Source organism: Lathyrus oleraceus, chromosome 6, assembly GCF_024323335.1.
Source record: "Lathyrus oleraceus cultivar Zhongwan6 chromosome 6, CAAS_Psat_ZW6_1.0, whole genome shotgun sequence".
NCBI classification, from domain to species: domain Eukaryota; kingdom Viridiplantae; phylum Streptophyta; class Magnoliopsida; order Fabales; family Fabaceae; genus Lathyrus; species Lathyrus oleraceus.
Genome location: NC_066584.1, coordinates 116206829 through 116232440, shown reverse-complemented (window position 1 = coordinate 116232440; position 25612 = coordinate 116206829). Strand labels below are relative to the sequence as shown.

General features: G+C 41.4%; 2 protein-coding genes and 1 pseudogene across 2 annotated transcripts; all 3 read left to right on the top strand.

The window, feature by feature from the left end:
- Positions 1-1401: 1401 nt before the first annotated feature.
- LOC127094320 (probable ADP-ribosylation factor GTPase-activating protein AGD14) lies at positions 1402-4547 on the top strand (annotated as a pseudogene).
- A 148-nt stretch (positions 4548-4695) lies between these two features.
- On the top strand, positions 4696-25419 carry LOC127094319 (glucan endo-1,3-beta-glucosidase 5-like). Its single transcript, XM_051033168.1, has 2 exons — positions 4696-5039; positions 25065-25419. Exons 1-2 carry the CDS (start codon positions 4726-4728, stop codon positions 25417-25419), a joined length of 669 nt encoding a protein of 222 aa, XP_050889125.1. The 5' UTR covers positions 4696-4725.
- Positions 23463-24485, top strand: LOC127093373 (probable ADP-ribosylation factor GTPase-activating protein AGD14). Its single transcript, XM_051032295.1, has one exon. The coding sequence runs from the start codon at positions 23676-23678 to the stop codon at positions 24414-24416; it is 741 nt and encodes a 246-aa protein (XP_050888252.1). The 5' UTR covers positions 23463-23675; the 3' UTR covers positions 24417-24485.
- Positions 25420-25612: the final 193 nt, after the last annotated feature.

The window sequence follows — 25612 nt, the reverse complement described above, 5'->3', positions numbered from 1 at the left end:
TTAAATTCATCAAGTCAAGGCAAGGCAAAACAAGCTCATACAAGGCACAAAATCATGTATCAACCTCAAGCAAGCACAAAACATAATTGGCACAAGATAAATGCATCAAACCAAAGCCATGGCAAACTTCAAGGTGTCTAGAATACATGTGTAAAATTTCAGGTCCATCCAATAAACACCAAGAATTTCACAAATCATATAAGATCATGACTCACAAAAAGTCCACAATTGGCTAACCAGAAGAGAAAATCTCAAAAAAATTGGAAATGCACTCAAAAATTCTAAAAAAATTCACACTCAAACTTAACATCCAGAATAGGAAACATGCAAAAATTCAGATTATTTGGCAAATGAATGGCATGGAAAATAAAATCAACAAGTTGGACAAGAAATGGTGTGACACACATTGTCACACCTTCATTCATCATAGCATATCTCCACAACCAGAAATGATAAAATCACAAACTCTATACCAAAAAATCCCTAAAGGTCTCTAGTTTACACATGCAAAATTTCAGCCTCATTGGGTTAAGCATCACCATTTCACAACCAAAATATCAAGCAAGGTGCAAGTAAACACATGTATGAGCAAACCCTAGGCAACATGAAAAACCTCACGTGTACAATATCTGGAAAAATATCCATAACAAAGTAGACATGATGATGAACAAAATGCAAAAAGTCTCATGTGATTTGGATTATTATTTTGAGAGTTATGATTTTTTTAATGGAGAAGAAAATTAAAAAATGCATGAATGGAGTGTACATGAACATGTGAAGACAATGGAAATAAATGCAAAAGGCAATATGAAGAAGTGCTCTGGTCCAGGCTCGAACCGGCGAGCAATTTGAAATCCAGCGCTCACTTAATGAAACGCACCGTTTCATTAAGTGAGGTGGCACGCTGCTATTGGTGCATGGGACAAAAACCACGAAACACATGCAAACTGAGCGCGAGAAGATCAAAATGCTTCTGGAAATTGGAAACCCTAGACATTCATCAAGTGTTCATTATGTTCATCCAGGTCAAGAACAAATCATTCCAGAAATTCATGAAATATATACCATTCGAATCATCCTTTAACACACATCACTAATCCAGCATCAATTTCATCTAATTCTAACCATATCAAAAGCATCGAGCAAAATAATTTTTGACATCCAAACTTCAAATCATGATAACTTTCTCAAAACTCAATGAAATCAAGAGATCTAAAGTGAAGAATGACCTATGTTCCACGATCTACAAGATGCACATGATAATTGGAAGAATTAGAGCAATCGAATTTTCACCTCAATGAAGATGCAGAAGTTGATTTGCTTGTTTCAAGGCCTGGAAATGCAAAACAGACGCTCTACCAAGCTCAGGTAGTTGAATGGATGATGATTTGAGTGTTGAACATGGAAGATCTAGCTCCAATCCTCAACTGCCATGAAAGATGCTTGATGCAACAATTCTTGAAACAACACGAAAACCTTGAATGCTTGCTTCCAAAACCTTCAATAATGCTTGTGGATGATGGAACAATGAAGAACCAGGCAAGTTTTTTGGAGAATTTGCAGAAAAAATGAGAGAGAAAGTTTTGTGCAATTTGCAATTTTTGATCTAGATCTGGTGCAAATGATGCGTTAATCCCAAATTCTGTTAGAATTATGGTTATATATGATGCACTAATCATTTCCTTAATCTCAATTAGCCAAATGTGAAGGATTAATGAAGATGCAAGTGTATGTGCAAATTGGTCAAGTCACCTTGTATGTATGAAACCTGTTGCTACAGTGCACGTTTTATGAACCAAACACACTCCAAATATCATGTAGTAGCCAAATGTGAAGCTTGGAAGTGTGAAAAATGCTTAGTTTTCAAATTCAACTTTTCCCACCAAAATTCAAATTCAAATCAAGTGGAAAATCCAATTTTTTTGTGATGAGATTTGATGAATGGTAATGCATGATTATGATAGAGCATGTTAAAACAAGATTGTAGCAAAAAACCCCACTCCATTTGGCCTTGTGGTGTGAAAGTTATGCTAGCTTGAACTTCAAATTTCCTTGACAATGATTTGATCATATCTTGCCAACCACACATGAGAAATGGATGTTCTTGGACTTTTTGTAAAGGTGAGAGCAAGATCTTAAACTTTCATGTTAGACAAAATTTCATTTGAAGCTTGTATGATGATGTAAATTTGAGGAGAAGACCTTTCCATTTTTGGCAGTTTGAAATTACAGGTCACTTACTATTTTTGGAAACTTTTAATCTGACCTCAAATTCTTCAATGTTGATCTTTGAAATGTCAAATGAGACTTGTATGGACATGAATGAGGCCTCTCTAACCATCTCCCACCTTCAAATCCATGATTTCATGCACAGTTGACCACAATTGACCACAGTTGACTTTCTAGGGTTTCAGATGAAATTCAGCTTAAATGTTGAGCTTTGATCATCCAATCCTTGGCCACACCACTTCAACATGGTCCCTAGGTCATATGAACATGTTGAACCAACCTTAGGGTTTTGCTTCAATAGAGAATGCACTTGCTTGCTTGATTAACTGGATCTCCTGACCAGTCTTGACTGATGACTTGCACTTGGGCAAATGGACAATGCAATGCTATGCAGTGGACAATGTAATGTTAATGACCTAATCATGAAAATGTATGTACAAAATGGGAGGTGCAAATTTGAGGTGCTACAGCTGCCCCTATTTGTCATACCCCGATTTTGACCCTGAAATTTTTCCATTTTTTTATTTGGCACTTGGCCTAAAATTCACTTGCATACATTCATTCCCAAATCCATTTTTTTTTATTGATAGACATTAGTCATTATCTAGCTTCTTGATCATGGTGTATTTTGATTATAAAATGGATTTTAATTATTTGACTTTTTTTAATTTTCAATTTGATTTTAATTTCGAATTAAGTTTAATTCCAAGTTTTAATTTAATCTTAATTGTTCATTTTACTAATGATTCAAACTCTGATTGATTATTTCCAAATGAATGTTAGAGTTGATATCAAAGTAATTTTAACGAATTATAGATTAATTTGATTTTAATTTGGTTTATGCTGATTTGTTATTATTATTTAAATTGATATTTAGATTAGTCTTGGATTATTCCTAAAATCCATAACCATTTTTATAATCAAATATCCAAATTTCTTAAACCCACAATTAAATCCACTTTTTTCCAATCCAACAACCCAACTCTATTTTTAAATCCATATCTAAAATCCATATCCATTTTCATTATCCATTCGGAACCAATTTAAACCAATCCATATCCAAAATCCTTTCAATCATAACAATTAACCAATTAACCCAAAGTTCATTAATCTAAAACAATTACCCAACAAAAAAACAAGTCTCAATTCCAATCCCATAAGAATTCCATAACAGACAACAACTTTTCAACCTTAAGATCTTACAATTCTGGCAGTTCAATTGATTTTTTTTCTCGGAAGCTGTCCAATCTTCAGGGTCCCTTCAAGATAATGCATCAGGAATTTCACTGCCATCTGAACCTGCAAGATCTGTTAGCTTGGATCTTTCCAAGGCACCAGTAGCATCAGCTTCATCTGTTGTTCTTTCTCAAACAGCTGCACCATCTCAAGCTCCATTGGGAGATCTGTTTCAATTATCTGACATGACTGCTGCTACATCTTTCAAGGGAAATCAACCTACACAAACATCCCAAGTCGCATCTATTGATTTCTTTGTGGAGGCTACTGCAACCTCTGATGCAAAATCGGTGGAGATATCCATCCCTAAAAATGAAGGGTGGGCAACATTTGATACGCCTCAGTTCACATCATCTAATGCACACGTGGAAACTCATCCGGCAATACCTTTAAGTGCTGAATCTTTGCAGGATAGATTTGATCCATTTTCCACCGTGAATGGTAATATGCAATGGCCATCTTTTGAAATTTCTAATGTTGGTCTATCTTCTGTTACATCTGATGTATGGCAAGACGGTGTATGGAATGCCGTAAAACAAGTTCCTGTTGCGGCTACAGATACTCAATCATGGAATGCATTTGAAGATTCTACACATTTTCCTGTGGATGGCAGTAGTCAAGGAATAAATTTGCACTATTTTTCATCAGAGATTTCAGGTTTAAGTGCTTCTTCTGAGGGACCCAATAAAGATGGAATCCAAAGTGTTGCTCCTGTTGGAGGTTTTGCTAATCATGTCATCCCATCACACGGAGATATTCAGCCTAATGGAATCAGTCGTAAATCAACTAATCCATTCGATTTTCCCTTTGATTATGATGTAGAGCCGAGCAATTTGTTCCTTGATATGGGCTCTTTGCAAGCTGCTCTTCCAGATGCCCTCTTACCAGCCACATTTGGTGGTATCCCTGAACCCTGGCTCCCTCAAAATACAGCGACACCATATATTTCCTCTGCTGGTGAAGGTGGTTTATCATTCATGGCCGTGCAAACTCCAAGTTCCATCATGACATCTGCTAAGAAGTCAGTTACTTTCTGTACTTCAGTGAAGGTGGAAAGAACTTACATCAACCTTGAGCAATAGAAACTCTACCTTGGTTCAGCTATGGCACAAAAACAGACAAATGCATTCCAAGTTTTAGATGACAGCATACCACAAGTCTACTGCAACTGGCCTGTAATCAAAACAAAATATCTAAAGACATGAATGCTAACCTTTCTCTCTCTTGATGGAAGTGTTTCTGAGAAGTGAAAACTTCAGCATGCGTTTTCTTGTTGCAGTTGCGTTTTTAGTGTCCTGTGTGAGTGGAATCGGCGTAAACTGGGGTACTCAATGTACGCATCTTTTGTCACCTACCACGGTTGTGAGAATGCTGAAAGATAACGGGATTCAAAAGGTGAAGCTGTTTGATGTTGATCCGAATATCTTAGACGCTCTTAAGAAATCTGGTATTCAAGTTATGGTGGGGATTCCAAATGACATGCTTTATACACTTGCTAATAGTGTTCAAGCTGCTGAAAAATGGGTTTCCAAGAATGTTTCTGCTCATGTTTCTTCTGGAGGTGTTGACATTAGGTATGTTGTGGTAAGGAATGAACCATTTCTGTCAACATACAATGGCACTTTTGAAGCCACTACGCTCCCAGCTCTGCAAAACATCCAGGAAGCTCTTACAAAAGCCGGTTTGAGTACTCGACTCAAAGCTACCGTCCCATTAAACGCGGATGTGTATATAAGCTCAACATTGGCTGTTGCATTCAAGTCATGTTGGAAGCCTTCTTTCACATTCAACATTTCAGCCACCAGAGATCGTGCAGATGGTCAATTGCAATACTGATTTGGCAACAAAAAAAAACATTGAAATCAAAACAAACTCTCACCAATTTCACTGCAGTAAAAAAAAAGAGCAAAAAAAAAATTCCCAAGCGTTAAAAATCCAGAATATCCCGATTAGGCAATAGAGATAAAACTCGAAGAGAAAGTTTGAGCTCAGATTACCTTTCCCGAATTGTAGCATCAAATAGGATAAAACTGATTCTGAGCAGACAAAAGCACTTCTGGAATTTTTTCTTCTTTGAACTTTTGAGTACCAAATCAAAACCCTAATCAGCAGAACATAAATAGAGAGGGAGAGTGAATCAATAAGGGGACGAGAGAACGGCGAAGAGATTTCAAAGACAAAAACCCTAAAACCCAAAAATCAAAGAAAAAGCCAGTATTGGAAGAGAGGAGATAGATTCAAGCTCACCTGATTCATTGTCGTAGCCAAAGGTGAGATTCCCGCTTGATGTCTCTGTGAAACCGTGGATTTACGCTTTTGTTGTGTAACGTTGTTGAGTGATGGGTAAGCGATGATGAGCGAAAGTTTAAGAAGATTGAGAGAGATGAGTGTTTGAGAGGAACGCCGTTTGGTAACGGCGAAGGTTGAGAGAGGTGTGAGATAGAGAGTTTTGGAGAACGAAAGTTGGGAGGAGGACGATTGAGTTCTGGGAATCCCATCTGCGTTCTCACTTTTTCTTTTATTTTGTTTTTTTATTTACTATTTGTTCTTTCCTAAACAGACTATTAAATCCCATTTTAAGTGACCATTTAGTTCCCCTTAGTTGGTCATTAATTTTGGTTTATGGGTAGTTAGTAATGTATTTATGGTTATCTTTACCAATTAATTTATTCCTTTTGAAAAACCAACAGCCAGGCGGCTATGGTTCTGTTTTATATTCCTCCATCATTTAAGTTAGTTGGTCCAGTAACATTAGTCCATCCCATTTTAATTGATTTGTTTTCTAAACTATCTCTAGCTAGTTCTGTTTATATAACCAAGTGTTTGTTAAAATAATAACTAGTCATGCGTGGTCTGGTGGAGAAGGGTAGTATCATAGTCTTGAGTGGGGTGGGTTCAATACTCATATGTAGCATTTTCTTTTAGCATTTTATTTTCTTTTAGCATTTTATTTTCTTTTAGTATTTTATTTCTTTTAACATTTTTTGTTATGTTTATGCTTTATTATTTTCATAGTTTCATTATCATAACATAGATTTGTTTTCTTTTAATTTAATCATTCATTCAAAACCATTTTAAAACTATAAAAAATCATATTTTTCTCGATTTAATATCGAGCCCATTATCCACACCTTTGTAAGTCGATTTCTTTTTAAGCATCGCCATCAACCTCACATAGCTTACTCTTGGGCTTTCTTACAATGAGCCGGTTCTCTTGCACTTACACTCATATTTCGCATCATTTGTTGTTTGGGCCTGATCTAATTATTTCATGATTTTGAATCCCCATTTGACAAAATGTACCCCACTTCCCCAATGTGTATATAATGTTGTATTGTTTTATTTCTCTATTTGTTTTAGACACTAACCAAAGAGTAAAATCCACCATTTCTGAAAAAATACAAAATATGACTCGATCCAACGTCGAGTATTTTCTCAATAAACAAATCAATTCATTTCGCCTTCCTATTCTATTCCTTTTCTTCCAAACTTTCATCAAATGGTTGATTCAACGTCAAGCCATTTTCTCTAATAAAAACTCAAAAAATATTAATTCATAGTCAAGACTTTTTCAATAAAGATGGAAGTGGAACGTGGTGTATACCACGCACTCCTGAGACTAGGATTCGAGATGTATATCTCGCCAATCCTAGCTCTCGCCATCATCCAATTTACCCACTTTGTTTTCTCAAACACTCATTCAAATCTTTCTCAAACGTCCATCAATACTTGGTCTAGGTCAAGTCATTTTCACAACAAAACTCAAAATACCTAATTCTTATTTAACACTTTTTCAATAAAGGTGGAAATGGAACATGGTGTATACCATGCACTCCTGAGACTAGGATTCGAGATGTATATCTCGCCAATCTTAGCTCTCGCCATCGTCTAAAATTGTCAATGCGGTTTCTTCAAACCCTTTCTCAATCAAATTCCAAAATACTTAATTCCTATCTTAACCCTTTTTAATAAAGAGGGAAATGGAACATGGTGTATACCATGCACTCCTGAGGCTAGGATTCGAGATGTATATCTCGCCAATCCTAGTTCTCACCATCACTCAAAGCACATCCAACCAATTAAACTCTTTTTTCTCGCCACCGTGCGACCAATCAAAAACCTTTTAAAATGAAAGATATATTGCCTTAAGAGATACAAAATAATGTTTCGGCCACGATTGTTGAGTAGAGATAAATGACGCTTTTCCGAATGTAGATTTGTAAATCCTAACACCTAAGTACATATTGCATGACAACTCTAGGGCAGAACTTCCCCATTTCTTTTAGACCTTCCGTGCGTCTCCGATCTTGTGGCATGTCAATCCATCCTATTGCAAAGAGGTAACTGCCTAAGACTCGATTCAGCGAGCTGCGACACCTACTGCTAGGATTTGGACACATTGCCCACTCTCCTTTGACACAACTGGTGTCCTCCTTTGTAAGTCCATGTTCAGATGGCAATCCCTATGTAGCCGAACTACGGCAACTCTGATTCTCATGTTCATATGAGATACGTAGGCACAAGATGCGATGTCTTGCCGAGTTTGACTAACGACTAACAACTAATCCTTGTTTGTTTTCGCCCTTGTTACGATCCTTTCTCTCGCCCTCGTTGCGATCGAGACATTCCCTTTCTCTTGCCCTATTTGCAATCGAGACCCTTACTCCCGTAGTTGGCTGAACTACGTTTTGCTCTGATTCTCATTCCAGATGAGATACGTAGGCATAAGATGCGATGTCTTAGCGAGCACACTCCTCTTTAACCCATAGGTACCCGAGCTACGAAGACTCTGATTCTCGTATTCAGATGAGATACGTATGCAGTGGATGCGACATCCGTGCGAGTCATTTTCTTTGACCCTTTCTTTTAGTAAATAGTACATTAGATAAACACACACCCTTTAGACAAGAACAACAAGAGTGGATCCCGTAGAGTACTACGGATGCGTAGGGGTGCTAATACCTTCCCTTCGCATAATCGACTCCCGAACCCAAGATTTGGTTGCGAGACCTTGTCTTTTCCTTTCCTTCTCTTCAGGTTTACTTCGAGCGTTTCCTTTCCCTCCTTTGGGATAAATAACGCACGGTGGCGACTCTTCTGTCATTTTCTTTCGTCGGTTGTTTTTTCGCACCCTTGTATTTTTCAGGTTGCGACAGCTGGCGACTCTGCTGGGGATCGAACCCAGAATCTCTGGTTTCCCTAAGCGAGTCCCTCCTAGCTTTTGTAGATTTCTTGTTTGTTGGGTGTTTATGCTTTTGTACAGTCGTTTACTTTCCGCATTTACCTGCTTTACCTTATTGCATTCATGTACATATGTTTGCTGTATCTGTGGGTTCTGTGGGTTGTTTGTTTGTTGGGTTGGGACTGTTCTATGAGAGATAAGCCCACTACCCAGGCCTGAGTGTACACATAGGTGTTAGAGTGGATAGTCATGTGGCTTGCGTGGTATGTTGCTACGTTAAGTCGTTCATGAGACCCACATTCCAGACGAGGTTTCTGTTGGATATATTTTGTCCTATGGGTGTTCCATAACGACAGATATTCCTTTAGAAATCATCGACTCTGGTGACCATTTCCCGAGAACTCAGTTGAGGCCTCTCCTCCGAGACGTGATTATGTTAGCTCTGGTGGGCGCATTCTCGCTGCTCAATCCGAGGACCCCGAGACTGGGAACTTGCTTTAGGATGTCCTGTTGAGGGGAGTCAGTGGAGGTCTTTTATCCCGAAATAATACCAAACCTTCAGTGGTAAATGTATTATTCTCGACTGAAGGGCTGAAGCTGACAAACTTCTGTTCTTAGAACCTACCAGTGAGGGGCGGGCTAAATTCAGGGAACCTTAACCTCCAACCAACCCGGGTTTCTGGAGCAGAGTTTTGGTCTTGTATTATATTCTTCAGTGGGTTTTCTCTTCAGACAGTGCAACCCGACAGATGTTCAAGCAGATACAGCAGTCCTGATTTCCATGTCACCGCATTGCATCACATCATTTTGCATTCATATCACTTAATACATGTTTATCTATTCCCAGGGGTTTATATCTTCTTCTTGATTCCGGTCGGGGTTCTCTTGTTTTTCTACGATGGACATTGGCAGAAAGAGACACGTCGCCTACAAGTTTCCAGTGGTTTGTTTGGAGCCTATTCAACAACTGATGAAGTTAATGGATCACGATTCTCTAGAAGGATTCCGGAAGGATTACGGTTTGATTCTAAGCTTCGTCACGGTTCTCTCCAAAGATCAACACGATGCTCTATTCACACTGCTGCAGTTCTATGACCCTCCATTGAGGTGTTTCACATTCCCGGATTATATTTTGGTCCCTACTTTGGAGGAGATTGCCAGTTTTCTCAGAGTTCCTATCAAGTCACAGTTGTTGTTCTACAGTTCTGAGTTTCTGCCCGATCTCAGCATGGTTGCTTCGGCCACATATTTGGGGAAATCAGTCTTGAAGGCTAATATGTGTCAGAAGGGAGGAGTCAGTGGTTTTCATTTGAGTTTCTTACTGGGAGAAGCAAAGAAGAAACTTGAAGATGGTGACCAGAGGGGTTTCAATGCTGTGTTGGCTCTTTGTGTTTATGGGGTTGTCCTGTTCCCTAATGTTGCAAAATTTGTGGACATAGACGCCGTACGCCTCTTCGTATTGGGAAATCCGGTGCCGACCTTGTTGGGAGATTTCTTTCATTCAGTGCATCACAGGAATGAGAATAGAAGGGGAGGATTGGTGAATTTTTGTGCACCCTTGTTTCATAAGTGGTTCAGTTCTCACCTACCCAAGTCAGGAGTGTTCGTTGATGTCGAGGACTCGTTGAGTTGGTCGAAGAGATTGATGGGGTTGAGAGCTGAAGATATTTCTTGGTGGTCTGACCAGAGCTTGCTTCGGGCGGATATTATTCATAGTTGTGGGAACTTCCCAAATGTACCGTTGGTAGGAAGAAGAGGAGGAATCAACTATAATCCTTCTCTAGCGGTTAGACAGTTTGGATATGCTTTAAGAACTCCGCCTTTGGAAAAGGACGTGGAAGAATCACTGTTTTTCCATTCTTCGCCTGATTTGACTGTATCCCGTAAGGCAGCTGAGGCCTGGCTCAAGGTGATCAAGAGAGGAAGAACTGTGCTTGGAAAAGGAGATCGTAGAACTTACCCTCAGTATGGAGAGTGGCTTCAAGGAAGAGTCGAAGAGTTGGGTCTGCCGTTTCCTATAGAAGAACCTTTGTATCCACCTACTCCTGCGCAGTCAATAATGGTGAGCCGAGAGGAGTATGACAAATTAAAGAAAGCCATGGAGGAGCTTCAAATTGAAAACTCGGAGTTAAGTGTGAAGTTGCAAGACTATATGCATCAATTCCATGAGGCAGAATATCAGAAGGGGGAAGCCGTCAGATTGCAAGGGGAAGCAGAAAGGAAATTAGCTGTAGAGGTGGACTTCTTCAGAAAGACAGACAAGGCCTTGGGATCATCCAGTTCTGAGTTGAAGCGAGTCAAGCAACAATTAATGGATTCTCATGGTAAATTGGCAGGGTGGCAAGAGCGATGGGATGCATTTTCAACTTCTCGGAAGGCAAAGGAGGAGGAGATGGTGACCGAACTGACTGGTCAGATGGAGAAATTGGAGACTTTGCTGAAGGAGAAGAACAATGAGCTTCTGTGCGCCCGTTCTACCAATGGTTACATCACCGATCAACTCAATGAGGCTCGAGGACAGATTGAAGAACTTAAGGTGTTGGCAGGTTTGAAGAAATCCAGACTTGAAGAGGTATTCGGAGAAGATGATGGGAATTACTACACAGAGCACATCAACGAGTTGGATGGAGTTATTCACCAGAGGAATCTGCTTATCCGGCGTTTGATAGAATTCCCAAATCATCCTGACACGATAGCATTGCTGGCTGAAGTGAGGAGTAGTCCTCATGGTTTGTACACAGGAGGCTGAGTCCTGATTATTGCTCCTCCCTTTACTTATTGCTTTGTTGTTGTGTGGTGATGATACACAGGCTTGTTGTGGAGATCCTCTTTTGATGTACTTTCGGCTAAGGCCCCTTTCCTTGAACTTGTTTGTATGGTGGTTTCCCTTTATTGCATCTTGATCTCAGAAGTTTATCCATGACTCAATCTTCTTGCGCTATTCACCTGATGTGAGACTGGAATCAAGGGGGTAGAATACCTTTTGGATTTGATAAACATGTCATTGCATTTACATATTCATTTTCATATCTTGCATAACAGGTACCGCTACGGTGTTCTCATATTATTCGGTGTTCCACTAGCAGGATAGATGATTCAGGAATTCACCGGTACGGTACCCGCAGAAACCAGCAGAAAGCAATGGAAAGTCTACAAGCAGAACTTGCTGAGATGAGGGTCCGCATGAACCAATTCATGGATGTGGTTCAGGGAGTAGCGCAAGGACAGCAAGAGATTAGACAAATGATACAAAGGAATCCCGCAACTACTCAACCAGAGGTCGTGACTGATCCTCCAATTGCAGAGGTTAATGGACCGGGGCCTGTCCCGATCCCACATAACAACCACGATCAACAACCCATTCACGATGATCAAGATGATCAGTTCTTGCTGCCAGAAGACTTTGGTTTGGGCCATGGTATGGATCCCATGTTCAGGAGATTAGAGGAGAGGCTGAAGGCAGTAGAAGGACAAAACCCCCTGGGGGTAGATGTTTCTGACTTGGGATTGGTCCCAGGCGTGAGGGTCCCACCGAAGTTCAAAGTCTCAATCTTTGACAAGTACAATGGTAGCTCTTGCCCGAAGACCCATGTGCAAGCCTACTTCCGAAAGATGGTTGCATACTCTGATGACGAGAAGCTACTTATGTACTTCTTCCAGGACAGCCTAGCTGGGGCATCCCTGGAATGGTACATGAGGTTGGATAGAGCCCACATCCGTTGCTGGAGGGATTTGGCGGAAGCTTTTGTGAAGCAATACCAGTATAATGCAGACATGGCCCCAGACAGAACCCAACTACAGAACCTGTCTCTTAAAAGCAATGAGTGCTTCAGGGAATACGCTCAACGCTGGAGGGAGACAGCTTCCCGTGTTCAACTTCCCATGTTGGAAAAGGAAATGGCCAACATGTTCATGAATACGTTGCCTGGACCTTACCTGGAGCGTCTGGTGGGGTGCAATGCCTCCAACTTTGCTGATGTGGTCTCTACCGGAGAGAGGGTAGAGAATTACCTGAAGACCTACAAGAGCCACAATGGAGGTAGATCTTCATCAGGAGTAAAGAAGCCATTTATGGGAGGACAGAAGCAGAGGGAAGGGGGTGTGAATTCTGTGTCTTCATATCAAAACAGGGATAACCGGAGGAATAATTTTCAAAACTATCATCAGCGACCGTATGTTGCAGCTGTGACTATCCCGGCTGCAGCACCACTACAACAACAACAACCACAACGTCAGCAAACTCAGTATCAACAACAACAACAGCCAGGTAACAGAACCGCCTATCAACAGAGGCAGAGGATGATGGACCGGCGTTTCGACACTCTTCCAATGTCGTACGCTCAGCTGCTTACAAGTATTCAACAACTACAACTTGTGCAGCTACGCACTCTGGCTCCTCCGGTTGGTAGACTTCCGGTGGGTTACGATGCCAATGCTAGGTGTAGTTTCCACTCTGGGGCACCTGGCCACAATATTGAGAACTGCAAAGCTTTTAAGCACGTAGTTCAGGACCTCATAGATTCAAAGGCGATCAACCTTGCACCGGCTCCTAATGTCGTTAACAATCCAATGCCACAACATGGTGGTGCAAACGTTAATCTGCTGGAGGAAGAAGCCAAGTCCGTTAAGGATGTGTTGAAGTTGAAGACTCCGTTGTTGGAAATTAAGGAATGCTTGCTGAAGGCCGATGTTTTCCCCGGTTGTGGGAAAGGTTGTTTGGATTGCGCTACACAGGGTTAGGATTGCTTGAAGCTGCAGCAGGGTATCCAGGTCTTGCTTGACAATGGTACCCTCCAAGTTGAAGACTTGTCTGTCAAAGAGTTTGCTGAAGGGGTAGTTGAAGAGGTGTTTGAAGATGCTGTTGAAGAATTCACAGATGTTGTTCCTGATGATTGTGTATTTCCCATTGATGTATTTAATTTTTCAAATGTTGTTGCTGATATACCAAACAATGTGTCTGATTTTGATGTAACTGAACTTGATTCCGGTGTTCCGGATGTTTTTGTTTCAATGAATGAGATTCCTGAGTATGACTATGATGTCGCTACTATCACCATCTTTTACCCGACTAATCAGATCAGTGTGCCAGAAGCGCAACCAGTGCCACCAGTGCGACCGGCCGCTGTGACAATCACAACCCATGGTCCTTTACCTTTCACAAGCGATAGGGCCATTCCTTGGCATTATGGGGGGAGTGTATACACACACGATCATGGGGTGGAACGACCTTTGAAGGTAGAAGAGGGTCAAAAGTCTGAACTCGAAGTTGAAGGTCCCGCAGTGGACAATGTTGGTGGAATCGGGCGCTTCACCAGGAGTGGCAGACTATTCTCGCCACCCGTTACCCAAGCTGAGAGCACTGATGCCGCGGTTAAGGCCAAAGGCAAGCAAGTTGTAAATGAGGGCACTTCTGCACCCCGGACTGGCTCAGAGCCTACTTTCTCGAATGATGTGGACGAGTTCTTAAGAATTATAAAGAAAAGCGACTACAAAGTAGTCGATCAGTTGATTCAGACGCCGTCTAAGATATCCATTCTCTCACTCCTATTGTATTCAGAGGCACACAGGGAGGCACTTCTGAAGGTCCTTAATGCTGCATATGTGCGTCAAGAGATCTCAGTAAACCAACTAGAAGGGATCATTGCAAATGTTCATGCAAGCAACGGGTTGGGTTTTACTGATTCTGACTTAACACCAGCTGGACGCAACCATAACAAAGCTTTGCATATCTCAATGGAATGTAAAGACACTGTGTTATCTCATGTTCTGGTGGATACAGGTTCTTCTCTCAATGTGCTACCCAAGAGAGCCCTGTCAAGGTTAGAAGTAGAAGGTTTGATCTTGAAACCTTCAGATCTCATGGTGAGAGCCTTCGATGGTTCTAAGAGGTCGTTGTTTGGAGAGGTAGAATTGTCAATTCAGATTGGATCACAAACCTTCAACACCGTATTCTATGTGATGGATATCAGTCCCTCGTACAGTTGCCTTCTGGGTCGTCCTTGGATCCACAATGCTGGGGCAGTCTCCTCAACACTGCATCAGAAGATCAAGTTCCCAGTCAATGGAAGAATTGTCACCGTCTGTGGTGAGGAGGACATACTGGTAAGTAACCTGTCTACCTTCAAGTACGTAGAGGTAGAAGGTGAAATTCATGAGACTCTCTGTCAGGCCTTTGAGTCAGTTCAGATCAAGGATGCAACTCCGGTGGAAGGGGTTAAAGCAGGAGCTCCTATCTCATCTTTCAAGCAGGCGCAAGCCTTGGTGGATTCAGGTATTGCTCCCGGTTGGGGACGTCTGTTGGAGTTACCAATGAAGGACGACAAGTTCGGGATTGGGTATCAACCAGCGCTGACTTCTACAACTTCAGCACTTCAGACTCGTCAGGGGCCGATTACTTTCTCCAGTGCTGGCGTCATCCAATATGGCCAGATCTCGGCGATCAACGATGAAGATGGGGATAGTGATTGCGACATCGACAACTGGGTGCGTCCGAGGATCCCGGGTGAAGTCATCAACAATTGGTCTTCCGAGGAAATTGTCCAAGTCACTCTTCTAGAGGAGTAATTTTTCTTTGTTTATTCATGCATGTCCAAGTCTTACGTTCCGCCCAGGGCGTAATGACTCATTGTAGGGCTCATCTATGTGAATACCTGCATTGTTTATCATAAATGAAGGACGTCTTTTGCATTCAAATATTTTGTTCACTGTCTTTCTATTTTTGCAGTTTTCAAAATTTCAAAAGAATAAAAATATTTGGCAATGTTTTGTTTAGTTTTCACTCACTGTTCATACTCATAAGCACATACCATCACTCATGCAGATGCACATCACCGGATCCTATTGATAACGATTCTGCTATGGCTCGCTTCGACTTCAAAAACCCAATCTTCCAAGCTGAAGAAGAGGGTGATGAAGACTGTGAACTCCCTGAAGAACTTGCCAGGCTGTTGTAATACCCCAAAATTTACCCTTCATTTTTCCTAAAAAAAAAAAAAAAAAAAAAAAAAAAACGAAAACGAAAACGAAAAAAAAAAAAAAAACCAAACGAAAATAAAAAAAAAAAATAAAAAATTAATTAATTAATTAATTAATTAATTAATTAATTAATTAAATAATTAAAATAAATAAATTATTTTGGACTTGGGTCTCCCTCATTTGAGCCCATTACCCACGAAAATCAGTCTATAAATACTGAGGTTTCAGTAGAGGAAAGGACACTTGGAGTTACACTGGGAGATTCACTGGAGAAAGAAGGAAGAGAAGCAAAACCCTGAGGAAAAGATAGTGAGAGAAAAGCCAACAGAGTTCAGAGCAACCTCCAAACCCTGAAAGGAACTCAACTTGTAAACCTCACGGGCGCAACTCAATCAAGCTCTCCAATCAGGTTTGCCCTATATCCATCATCTTTATGCCTTTTATTTGAATGCTCTAAATGTATGAGGTATTATGGGTGAATTTGATACCTTTTTGTGAGCCTTTTGTGAATTTTGATGGAATTATTCATGTGGTTACATTTTGATTTAGGGGCAACTCTGGGTTACCCTATTTTGTTTATTCTAACCTGTCTTGTGTTTCCATGGCATTGTTTTCTCTTGATTTCATCCTACTACTCTAACCCTTTGTCGAGTTTTGTGAGGGCTCACATGGCTTTCGCAGAGACACTCGCGTGGTTTCCCACTTTATTTGTAGGATACCCCCTGGAGTTTTATTCTGATTATTCGTGTTGACTGATTTCCTTTGACGGTCCAGCTGGAGACATTTCAGGGTTTCTTGCCCCTTTAACTGCTATAGCTTCGGATCTTTATCCGTGTGGTAATTTTTTCCCTTTCTCATACTTTATCGCTTTCTTAGCTGGAAGACCTCGATAGGAGGCAATGTTTGAGCCCCTTGGTGGCATTTTACTTTGAGATACATGTTTTGTGTTTTGTATTCATATCCCTGCAGGTAGCGCGGTTCCTTCGTCAAGGACTGCCTTTTGCCCTCGAGCATCCCAAACCCTAAAACCCAAAGCAACACGTTTACTCCTTCTACTACAGGCGAGTAAGTCTCCAAAGGTCGAGCATCCGGTAGATTGCGTAGTAACGTTGTTCGTCCAAAACCCAATCCATAACCCCGTAGTTAGCCGAACTACGGCTTGCTCTGATTCTCATTCCAGATGAGATACGTAGGCATAAGACGCGATGTCTTAGCGAGCACACATCCCCCCAACCCATAGGTCAGCCGAGCTACGAAGACTCTGATTCTCATATTCAGATGAGATACGTATGCAGTGGATGCGACATCCACGCGAGTCATTTTCATTTAACCCTTTTTTTTTTGGTAAACAGCACAAGATAAACTCACACCCTTTAGACAAGAACTACAAAAGTGGATCCCGTAGAGTACTACGGATGCGTAGGGGTGCTAATACCTCCCTTCGCATAACCGACTCCCGAACCCAAGATTTGGTTGCGAGACCCCGTCTTGTCCTTTCCTTTTGCAGGTTTACTTCGAGCGTTTCCTTTCCCTCCCTTGGGATAAATAACGCACGGTGGCGACTCTCCTGTCTTTTTCTTTCGCCGGTTGTTTTTTTTCACACTGTATTTTTCAGGTTGCGACAGCTGTTAAAGCAAGAGGAAAGGGTCATTCAACCACATCAAGAGGCTACTGAAGTGATTAATCTCGGCACCGAGGACGCCAAGAGAGAAATCAAGATAGGGGTTGCTTTGGAAGACGATGTAAAGAAGGGGTTGATTGAACTGTTGCAAGAGTATGTCGACGTCTTCGCTTGGTCTTATCAGGATATGCCAGGGCTTGACACAGACATTGTGGTACACCGTTTACCTCTCAAAGAGGGTTGTCCTCCGGTCAAGCAGAAGCTCAGAAGAACAAGACCAGAGATGGCCGTCAAGATAAAAGAAGAAGTGCAAAAACAGTTGGATGCAGGGTTTCTAGCGGTCACCAATTATCCTCCATGGGTCGCAAACATCGTTCCAGTACCTAAGAAAGATGGAAAGGTACGGATGTGTGTCGACTACCGGGATCTGAACAGAGCTAGCCCTAAAGATGATTTCCCATTACCTCACATCGATGTTTTGGTGGATAACACAGCTCAGTTCTCGGTATTCTCCTTCATGGATGGCTTTTCTGGCTATAACCAAATCAAGATGGCACCAGAAGACATGGAGAAGACAACTTTCATAACCCCATGGGGGACCTTCTGCTACAAGGTGATGCCGTTTGGTCTGAAAAACGCTGGGGCAACATATCAACGAGCTATGGTGACTCTGTTCCATGACATGATTCATCATGAAATCGAGGTTTATGTGGACGATATGATTGCCAAATCTCAGACAGAAGAAGAACATCTGGTGAATCTGCAGAAACTGTTTGAGCGTTTAAGGAAATTCAAGCTGAGGCTTAATCCGAACAAGTGCACTTTCGGGGTGAGATCTGGAAAATTGCTGGGTTTTATTGTTAGCGGAAAAGGGATTGAGGTGGATCCTGACAAAGTGAAAGCAATACAGGAAATGCCTGAGCCAAGAACAGAGAAGCAAGTCCGTGGTTTCTTAGGGAGGTTGGATTACATTGCAAGGTTCATCTCTCACCTAACAGCCACGTGTGAGCCAATTTTCAAATTGCTGAGGAAAGATCAGGCTATCAGGTGGAATGACGATTGTCAAAGGGCTTTTGAAAAGATAAAAGAGTATTTGCATAATCCTCCTATCCTTATGCCTCCAGTCTCAGGGAGACCGCTGATTATGTACTTGACAGTACTTGACAATTCTATGGGTTGTGTTCTCGGTCAACACGACGAGACAGGTAGGAAAGAACATGCCATCTACTACCTGAGTAAAAAATTCACAGACTGCGAGTCGAGATACTCAATGCTTGAAAAGACATGTTGTGCACTTGCATGGGCTGCTAAGCGATTGAGACAATACATGCTGACTCACACAACCTTACTGATCTCCAAGATGGATCCAGTCAAGTATATATTCGAGAAGCCAGCTCTCACCGGAAGGGTTTCTCGTTGGCAAATGGTATTGACAGAGTATGATATGCAATATACATCCCAGAAAGCCATCAAGGGGAGTATTCTGTCAGACTATCTTGCTCAACAACCGATTGAAGACTATGAGCCGATGAAGTTTGATTTTCCAGATGAAGACATCATGTTCCTCAAGATGAAAGACTGTGAAGAGCCAGTTGTTAGGGAGGGACCTGATCCAGATGAAAAGTGGATTTTAACGTTTGATGGGGCCGTCAACGCCAAAGGAAGTGGAATTGGCGCTGTCATTACTACTCCGAAAGGTGCCCACATGCCTTTCACCGCTCGTCTGACTTTCGAGTGCACCAATAATGAAGCTGAGTACGAGGCCTGTATCTTGGGTATTGAGCAAGCCATTGATTTGAGAATCAAGACTCTGGACATCTTCGGAGATTCAGCTCTAGTGATCAATCAAGTAAATGGTGATTGGAACACTCTCCAGCCTACTCTGGTCCCCTACAGAGATTACACGAGAAGACTGTTGACGTTCTTCACAACAGTAAAGCTGTATCATATACCTCGTGATGAGAACCAGATGGCAAATGCTCTTGCTACTCTATCCTCCATGATCAAGGTGGTTCGGTGGAATCATGCTCCTAGGATCGATGTTATGCGCCTTGATAGGGCCGCGTATGTGTTTGCTGCTGAACTGGTAGTTGATGACAAGCCCTGGTATCACGACATCAAGTGCTTTCTGAAGAATCAAGAGTACCCTGCAGGGGCATCCAACAATGACAGAAAGACTTTGAGAAGATTGGCAGGCAGTTTCTTCTTGAACAAAGACGATGTGTTGTATAAGAGGAACTTCGACATGGTTTTGCTCAGATGCGTGGATAGACACGAGGCGGACATGTTAATGCAGGAAGTTCATGAAGGTTCCTTCGGTACTCATGCCGGCGGACATGCAATGGCTAAGAAATTGTTAAGGGCGGGTTATTACTGGATGACCATGGAATCAGATTGTTTCAAGTATGCTCGGAAGTGTCATAAATGCCAGATTTATGCTGATAAGGTGCATGTACCGCCGAATCCTCTGAATGTGATGTCTTCGCCATGGCCGTTTGCTATGTGGGGCATTGACATGATTGGAAAGATTGAGCCGACTGCTTCCAATGGACATCGCTTCATCCTTGTTGCCATCGACTATTTCACCAAGTGGGTTGAAGCAGCGTCGTTTGCGAATGTCACTAGACATGTGGTTGCCCGATTCATTAAGAAAGAAATCATTTGTCGTTATGGGGTTCCTGAAAGAATCATCACTGATAATGGTTCCAATCTCAATAACAAAATGATGAAGGAGTTGTGCCAGAACTTCAATATTCAGCACCACAATTCTTCCCCCTATCGTCCTAAGATGAACGGTGCTGTTGAGGCAGCAAATGAGAACATAAAGAAGATTGTGCAGAAGATGGTCGTTACATACAGAGATTGGCATGAGATGCTACCCTTCGCCTTGCATGGGTACCGCACTTCAGTACGTACGTCGACCAGGGCGACCCCTTACTCCCTGGTGTATGGTATGGAAGCGGTCCTGCCTGTCGAAGTGGAGATTCCATCTCTAAGAGTCCTGTTGGATGTCAAGCTAGACGAAGCTGAATGGATTCGAACAAGGTTCAACGAGTTGAGTCTTATTGAAGAGAAGCGAATGGCAGCCATTTGTCATGGGCAGTTGTATCAGAGTCGGATGAAGAGAGCTTTTGATCAGAAAGTGCGTCCTCGTTGTTTACAAGTCGGAAATTTAGTGTTCAAAAGGATCCTTCCTCCTCAGACTGATCACAGGGGCAAGTGGACTCCTAACTATGAGGGACCTTATATTGTCACCAAGGTTTTTGATGCAGGGGCCTTAATGCTTGCAACGATGGATGGCGAAGACTTCACTTCCCCGGTTAACTCAGACGCAGTTAAAAAATACTTCGCATAAAATAGACCCGCTGGACGGTAAAAAGAACAGTCCAGGCAAAAATGGGCATCCCGACGAACCAAGAAAATGAAAAGGTTCGGGAAAAAATTAGGGATTTAAAAATGAAAAGATCGTACACCCGATAAGTTGAAAACCTGAAAAGGCAACTTAAGCAAAAATGGGTATCCCGGTGGATTGAAAACCCGAAAAGGGAAATCCAGGCAAAAGTTAGGGATTTAGCGAATGACTGCGTTCTGAGTTAGTTCTGAATCTCATCTCATGTCGGTGACTGGAAACTTTCAAAAGGGTAGGAAAGAGTCCAATCACTTTTTCAGAAGGCTAATCATCTGGAGGATCTTGAAGACGAGCGAGTCATAGCAGAATTGGAACCCAGTAGAAATCCATTTCACATTGCCACTAGATTAATTTCTGTTTTGCGATTACCTCTTCCTAGGGATTGCTTCCTGATGTAAATGCCTATTCAGAGGCCATTCAATCAATAAAATCATGTTATTTAGTATATCTCTGTTTTCATTTTCATTTTACTGTTTTGTTTGCAAAAATGACGTTCGAATTTTTGATAAACATTGCATCATGACACATAAGGGCTTTACAGGTATATGCTTAATAAACATTTAAAGTTGCTGTGAATTTTAAGTGCTTTGGATCATCTATTCAGAACAGATACCCTCGGGGCATTTCCTGAGCATGTGTGTCAGACTATACACTCCCCAACGGAGTTGACAGTACCAGACTGTATCTTCCCAGCAGAAGCAGCTGCTCCTAAAAGTTCGATGCCAGATCGAGGATTTCAATCCCAGATCGATGATCTCTTTCCTGGAAGCATAACCTCGGTACCGTATCGGTGTTTGCTCCCCCCTGCTGAGTCATCTCTCGTAGATTATGGTTGCCAGAACCACTATCGCTTCCCCCAACAACAGTTTTGCAGCGCCGTTCTCTCCCCAGTCAGAGTCTCGGTATCTCGTCATTGCCGGAACACCGCGTGGCCGGTCATTTCCCCACATAGTTCATTATGCTGTGCATCTCCAACAGTAGTGCCAGGGTCCAGAAGATTGTGATCATTTCCCCAACAGGATTCCTTGCTTCAGCTTGGCAGTTTCCCCAGCATTTCGCATCCCTGCATGTAGAATCGTATTGCATTGCATCCTCCCAAATCGCGTAGCATTTCCATCTTCATGGAGCATTACGCCATCGCAAAATTCAAACATGCGCATGTAAGCATAAAACATTCTCGGTATCTCAAGTGATAAGCCAGAAGTTTGTTTCCAGTGCTCAGACTGAAGTTTGTTCATGACTTATTATCCCCAGCATGGGTCGATGGCCCACGTGCCGCCTCAATTATCATTTTCCCTATTTCTGCTGAGGCTGATAGGCATGAAGTTTCTGGTATCCGGACCGAAGTGGCATTCAGGCCAGTTTTTCCGATATTCAGATCGAAGAAGTTTCCGACAATCAGGTCGAAGTACTTGTGGCTTTCAGGCCAGTTTCCGGTATCCAGACCGAAGTGGCATTCAGGCCAGTTTTTCCGATATTCAGATCGAGAAGTTTCCGACAATCAGGTCGAAGTACTTGTGGCATTCAGGCCAGTTTCCGGTATCCAGACCGAAGTGGCATTCAGGCCAGTTTTTCCGATGTTCAGATCGAAGAAGTTTCCGACAATCAGGTCGAAGTACTTATGGCATTCAGGCCAGTTTTTTTTCGATTTTCAGATCGAAGAAGTTTCCGACGATCAAGTCGAAGTACCTGTGGCATTCAGGCCAGTTTTCTGATTTCCAGATCGAAGTGGTGTTCAGACCAGATTTCCGGTGATCAGACCAACATTGATACTCTCATATTCCGATGCTTAGTGTTCAGACTAATGTGCGGCGTTCAGGCCATGGGTATTCCTGTGTTACCATTTATTTTGGTATCCAGGTCAACTTTCTGTTTCGGTACTCAGGCCGATTTTCACCGTACCAGACAGATTCTTCTTTTGAGATTGCTTCTTTGCCGATTCTGACAGGCATTGTTAATTATTTCATAGGGATTTAGGATCAAAATCCGGGTCTTCTTAATATTTAACCATCTCCCACTATGATCATATGAAGAACGTCCTGCTTCATATTCTCTAGTTGATGACGCTTAAATAGGGGCAACTGTCATGCCCCGATTTTGACCCTGAAATTTTTCCATTTTTTTATTTGGAACTTGGCCTAAAATTCACTTGCATACATTCATTCCCAAATCCATTTTTTTTATTGATAGACATTGGTCATTATCTAGCTTCTTGATCATGGTGTATTTTGATTATAAAATGGATTTTAATTATTTGACTTTTTTTAATTTTCAATTTGATTTTAATTTCGAATTAAGTTTAATTCCAAGTTTCAATTTAATCTTAATTGTTCATTTTACTAATGATTCAAACTCTGATTGATTATTTCCAAATGAATGTTAGAGTTGATATCAAAGTAATTTTAACGAATTATAGATTAATTTGATTTTAATTTGGTTTATGCTGATTTGTTATTATTATTTAAATTGATATTTAGATTAGTCTTGGATTATTCCTAAAATCCATAACCATTTTTATAATCAAATATCCAAATTCTTTAAACCCACAATTAAATCCACTTTTTTCCAATCCAACAACCCAACTCTATTTTTAAATCCATATCTAAAATCCATATCCATTTTCATTATCCATTCGGAACCAATTTAAACCAATCCATATCCAAAATCCTTTCAATCATAACAATTAACCAATTAACCCAAAGTTCATTAATCTAAAACAATTACCCAAAAAAAAAAAACAAGTCCCAATTCCAATCCCATAAGAATTCCATAACAGACAGCAACTTTTCAACCTTAAGATCTTACAATTCTGGCAGTTCAATTGATTTTTTTTCTCGGAAGCTGTCCAATCTTCAGGGTCCCTTCAAGATAATGCATCAGGAATTTCACTGCCATCTGAACCTGCAAGATCTGTTAGCTTGGATCTTTCCAAGGCACCAGTAGCATCAGCTTCATCTGTTGTTCTTTCTCAAACAACTGCACCATCTCAAGCTCCATTGGGAGATCTGTTTCAATTATCTGACATGACTGCAGCTACATCTTTCAAGGGAAATCAACCTACACAAACATCCCAAGTCGCATCTATTGATTTCTTTGTGGAGGCTATTGCAACCTCTGATGCAAAATCGGTGGAGATATCCATCCCTAAAAATGAAGGGTGGGCAACATTTGATACGCCTCAATTCACATCATCTAATGCACACGTGGAAACTCATCCGGCAGTACCTTTAAGTGCTGAATCTTTGCAGGATAGATTTGATCCATTTTCCACCGTGAATGGTAATATGCAATGGCCATCTTTTGAAATTTCTAATGTTGGTCTATCTTCTGTTACATCTGATGTATGGCAAGACGGTGTATGGAATGTCGTAAAACAAGTTCCTGTTGCGGCTACAGATACTCAATCATGGAATGCATTTGAAGATTCTACACATTTTCCTGTGGATGGCAGTAGTCAAGGATTAAATTTGCACTATTTTTCATCAGAGATTTCAGGTTTAAGTGCTTCTTCTGAGGGACCCAATAAAGATGGAATCCAAAGTGTTGCTCCTGTTGGAGGTTTTGCTAATCATGTCATCCCATCACACGGAGATATTCAGCCTAATGGAATCAGTCGTAAATCAACTAATCCATTCGATTTTCCCTTTGATTCTGATGTAGAGCCGAGCAATTTGTTCCTTGATATGGGCTCTTTGCAAGCTGCTCTTCCAGATGCCCTCTTACCAGCCACATTTGGTGGTATCCCTGAACCCTGGCTCCCTTAAAATACAGCGACACCATATATTTCCTCTGCTGGTGAAGGTGGTTTATCATTCATGGCCGTGCAAACTCCAAGTTCCATCATGACATCTGCTAAGAAGTCAGTTACTTTCTGTACTTCAGTGAAGGTGGAAAGAACTTACATCAACCTTGAGCAATAGAAACTCTACCTTGGTTCAGCTATGGCACAAAAACAGACAAATGCATTCCAAGTTTTAGATGACAGCATACCACAAGTCTACTGCAACTGGCCTGTAATCAAAACAAAATATCTAAAGACATGAATGCTAACCTTTCTCTCTCTTGATGGAAGTGTTTCTGAGAAGTGAAAACTTCAGCATGCGTTTTCTTGTTGCAGTTGCGTCTTTAGTGTCCTGTGTGAGTGGAATCGGCGTAAACTGGGGTACTCAATGTACGCATCTTTTGTCACCTACCACGGTTGTGAGAATGCTGAAAGATAACGGGATTCAGAAGGTAAAGCTGTTTGGTGATGATCCGAATATCTTAGACGCTATTAAGAAATCTGGTATTCAAGTTATGGTGGGGATTCCAAATGACATGCTTTATACACTTGCTAATAGTGTTCAAGCTGCTGAAAAATGGGTTTCCAAGAATGTTTCTGCTCATGTTTCTTCTGGAGGTGTTGACATTAGGTATGTTGCGGTAGGGAATGAACCATTTCTGTCAACATACAATGGCACTTTTGAAGCCACTACGCTCCCAGCTCTGCAAAACATCCAGGCAGCTCTTACAAAAGCCGGTTTGAGTACTCGAGTCAAACTTACCGTCCCATTAAACGCGGATGTGTATATAAGCTCAACATTGGCTGTTGCATTCAAATCATGTTGGAAGCCTTCTTTCACATTCAACATTTCAGCCACCAGAGATCGTGCAGACGGTCAATTGCAATACGGATTTGGCAACAAAAAAAACATTGAAATCAAAACAAACTCTCACCAATTTCACTGCAGTAAAAAAAAGAGCAAAAAAAAAATTCCCAAGCGTTAAAAATCCAGAATATCCCGATTAGGCAATAGAGACAAAACTCGAAGAGAAAGTTTGAGCTCAGATTACCTTTCCCGAATTGTAGCATCAAATAGGATAAAACTGATTCTGAGCAGACAAAAGCACTTCTGGAATTTTTTCTTCTTTGAACTTTTGAGTACCAAATCAAAACCCTAATCAGCAGAACATAAATAGA

What these genes read in the sequence shown, in the direction of transcription:
- LOC127094319 (XM_051033168.1), top strand. Translation starts at nt 4,726, where the DNA reads ATGCGTTTTCTTGTTGCAGTTGCGTTTTTAGTGTCCTGTGTGAGTGGA. An exon ending in TCTGGAGGTGTTGACATTAG is followed by an intron (nt 5,040 to 25,064) that starts GTATGTTGTGGT and finishes TGTTGACATTAG; the next exon opens with GTATGTTGCGGTAGGGAATG.
- LOC127093373 (XM_051032295.1), top strand. Translation starts at nt 23,676, where the DNA reads ATGACTGCAGCTACATCTTTCAAGGGAAATCAACCTACACAAACATCC.